At 44.0% G+C, this 2980-nt stretch overlaps 1 protein-coding gene across 1 annotated transcript; it reads left to right on the forward strand.

Moving 5' to 3' along the window:
* Positions 1-1649: 1649 nt before the first annotated feature.
* LOC149449647 (olfactory receptor 5F1-like) lies at positions 1650-2585 on the forward strand. The gene has a single exon (XM_089693010.1). It carries the CDS (start codon positions 1650-1652, stop codon positions 2583-2585), a length of 936 nt encoding a protein of 311 aa, XP_089549136.1.
* Positions 2586-2980: the final 395 nt, after the last annotated feature.

The following is a 2980-nucleotide window of genomic DNA, read 5'->3' on the forward strand; positions in this document are numbered from 1 at the left end:
AAAAAATACATATTTCCATGCAAAAAAATGGTACCGCTTTCAGCACCAAAAATCTGAAATAATCATACCGCCAGGGAGGTTAAATACAGGACTATGCTAGGTTGTGGAAAATAACTCAAAAACCAAGCTTCCTTAACACAGTCTAAGATTTTAATCTCCAGTGCTGAAAGGAACAGATATTTTTATTAATAAATTACTCATATAAGAAATTCTTCACCTCATAGTCCACCTGGCTGAGTAATCCTAACTGTTTGTTTTTATTTAGGTACACAAAACCTTTGATTAGGCCCACCGGTCTCTTTGTTCTAATGGTTTTTAATTTGTGGTTATGCAGTTGACCATTACTGGATACTTCCCTCCATCCCTACACCATTCTATTAATCACTTCACCTCCTCTCCACCCAGGATGAAGGATTCAACTTTGAGGGTTGCAAAGTACACACTTTGGACAAAGAAGGCAGCTGGTTTGTAAAAAACATGAAGCATGTCAAACTGGGAACCTTGACCAAAGGTGGGGACCTTTAACACAACCTCTCAGCATTATATATTGCCATGTGAACATCTTTTCTCCAGCAGTTTTATGTCTTCAAGCTATACAAGTGTAGCACTCTCCTATGTTAGGTTGCTAGAGACTATGTCTTGCTGTTTTGGGTCTCACAGGCTGCAGGCTCAACTACTTCTCCCTGCTATCTAGCAGGTTCTAGAATGCTAGAATGTAGTGGGTTGGAGGAGGAAGACCTTGGCCCTGAATGTTTATTGAGTCTCAGCCAATCCTTGGGATGAAGGGGGGTGCCCATAAGGTTGTTGAGGATAAAAAGTTTGGAGCCTGGAGCAGCAGGGGAGAAGAGAGGAAAAGATGCCAGCTTGAAGGGATGTCGCCCTTTAGGGGAGATTAGTTGAAGCGTGCAGAGGTTCATCGAGGTCCTGACTCAGTGGAAGCTGGGGAGCCTATTGTCAGGAGTTCATCGAGATCCCAGCTCATCAGTGGGTGCTGGGGGACCTATTATCAGGGGTTCACTGAGGTCCCAGCTCATTGGAAGCTGGGAAGCCCATTGTCAGGAGTTCATCAAAGTCCTGGCTCAGTGGAAGCAGAGAGCCTGTTGTCAGGAGTTCATAGAGGTCCCAGCTCAGTGGAAGCGGGGGGGGCTATTGTCAGGAGTCCATCGATGTCCCGGCTTAGTGGAAGCTGGGGGCCTATTTTCAGGAGTTCATCGAGGTCCTGGCTCAGTGGAAGCTGGGGGCCTATTGCCAGGAGTTCATAGAGGTCCCAGCTCAGTGGGAGACCTATTGTCACAAGCTCATTGAGGTCCCGGCTCAGTGGAAGCTGGAGGGCCTATTGTCAGGAGTTCATCAAAGTCCTGGCTCAGCGGAAGCTAAGGGGCCTATTGTCAGGAATTCATTGAGGTCCCGGCTCAGTGAAAGCTGGGGGGCCTATTGTCAGGAGTCCATCGATGTCCCGTCTCAGTGGAAGCTGGGGGCCTATTGTCAGGAGGTCATCGAGGTCCCGGCTCAGTGGAAGCTGGGGGGGCCTATTGTCAGGCTAAACTTCCTGGCCCCTGAGTAGCTCTGCTAACAAACCACATAGCTAGAAATGGTTTGTTCTCTGTAACTATGAGATGCTTTGTTTACCATTACAGGGACAGAATAAAATGGAGGATGTAAACAAGACACAAATGATTGAGTTCGAGTTGTCTGGACTTACTCAAGATAAAGATCTTGCCCCATTCCTCTTCACATTCTTCTTCCTTATCTACTTGATCACGATAGTGGGAAATATTGGGATGATAGCTCTTATTTATGCCTCTTCTAGGTTTCACACCCCAATGTACTATTTTCTGAGTTGCCTCTCTCTGGTGGACCTATTCTATTCATCAGTTACAACTCCTAAGATGCTGGCTGATCTTCTGTCCTTCAAGAAGTCGATCTACTTTCTTGGCTGTGTCCTTCAAATATATTTTTACTCGGCTCTAGCAAGTACTGAAGTCCTACTTCTTTCATGCATGTCATACGACCGATATCTGGCAATCTGCCAGCCTCTCAGCTATGTCTCAACAATGACCAGAAAGAAATGTCTTTGCATGGCCTTTTTTTCATTTTCTGTAGGTTTCTTTCAGTCATCAGCTCAGACCAGCTGTGTGTTCAGTCTGCAATACTGCAAGTCTAACGTCATTGACCATTTCTACTGTGAGATCCCCCCACTACTCAAACTGTCCTGCTCCAACACGTTCCACTGTGACCTGTTAACTATTGTGCTTGTATCTGTTTTTGGTGTTTTTTCACTGATGGTAATATTGATCTCCTACGTGCTCATTCTTCATTCTATTGTAGGAATGAAATCGTCACTGAGCAGGCGAAAAGCTTTTAGCACCTGTTCGTCCCATCTGACATGTTCCACCATCTTCTACATGGCAATTTTCTTCACTTACCTACATCCATCTTCTGGTATCCTCCAGACACAGGACAAGGTGGCCTCTGTATTTTATTCCATAGTGACGCCAATGCTGAATCCACTTATCTACAGCCTAAGGAACCAGGAGGTCAAAAGGGTCATTAGAGGAGCAATAGAAAAATGCTGCTGGTGTTGATATCTATGCAAATTCTTTAGTGGTAAATTTAGGTTTCCCTCTGTTAGTGTGTTTAAAGAGGTTAGTTACTGACAACTTTGGCTTTATTATTGAAAAGAGGCAGAAAAAGGTTCTCCGAGAGATCAAGTTTTAAAGAGAATGTATAATTTTATCAGTTTTTTAGATAAACTGAAAATTTGTTTTGTTTTATAGAAATTTCTCATCACTGTGGATCTGCTAGTGGGCACTTTTACCCCCCTTCCTGCCCAGGCCAATTTTCAGCTTTCAGCACTATCACACTCTGAATGGCAATTGGCGGTCATGCAACACTACCCATATTAAATTGTTATCATTTTTTTTTCGCACAAATAGAGATTTTGTTTGCTGGTATTTAATCACCACTGGTTTTGTTTTTG

This window comes from Staurois parvus, unplaced genomic scaffold (assembly GCF_062004578.1).
Source record: "Staurois parvus isolate SC_StPar_1 unplaced genomic scaffold, SC_StPar_1.0 ptg000609l, whole genome shotgun sequence".
NCBI lineage: Eukaryota > Metazoa > Chordata > Amphibia > Anura > Ranidae > Staurois > Staurois parvus.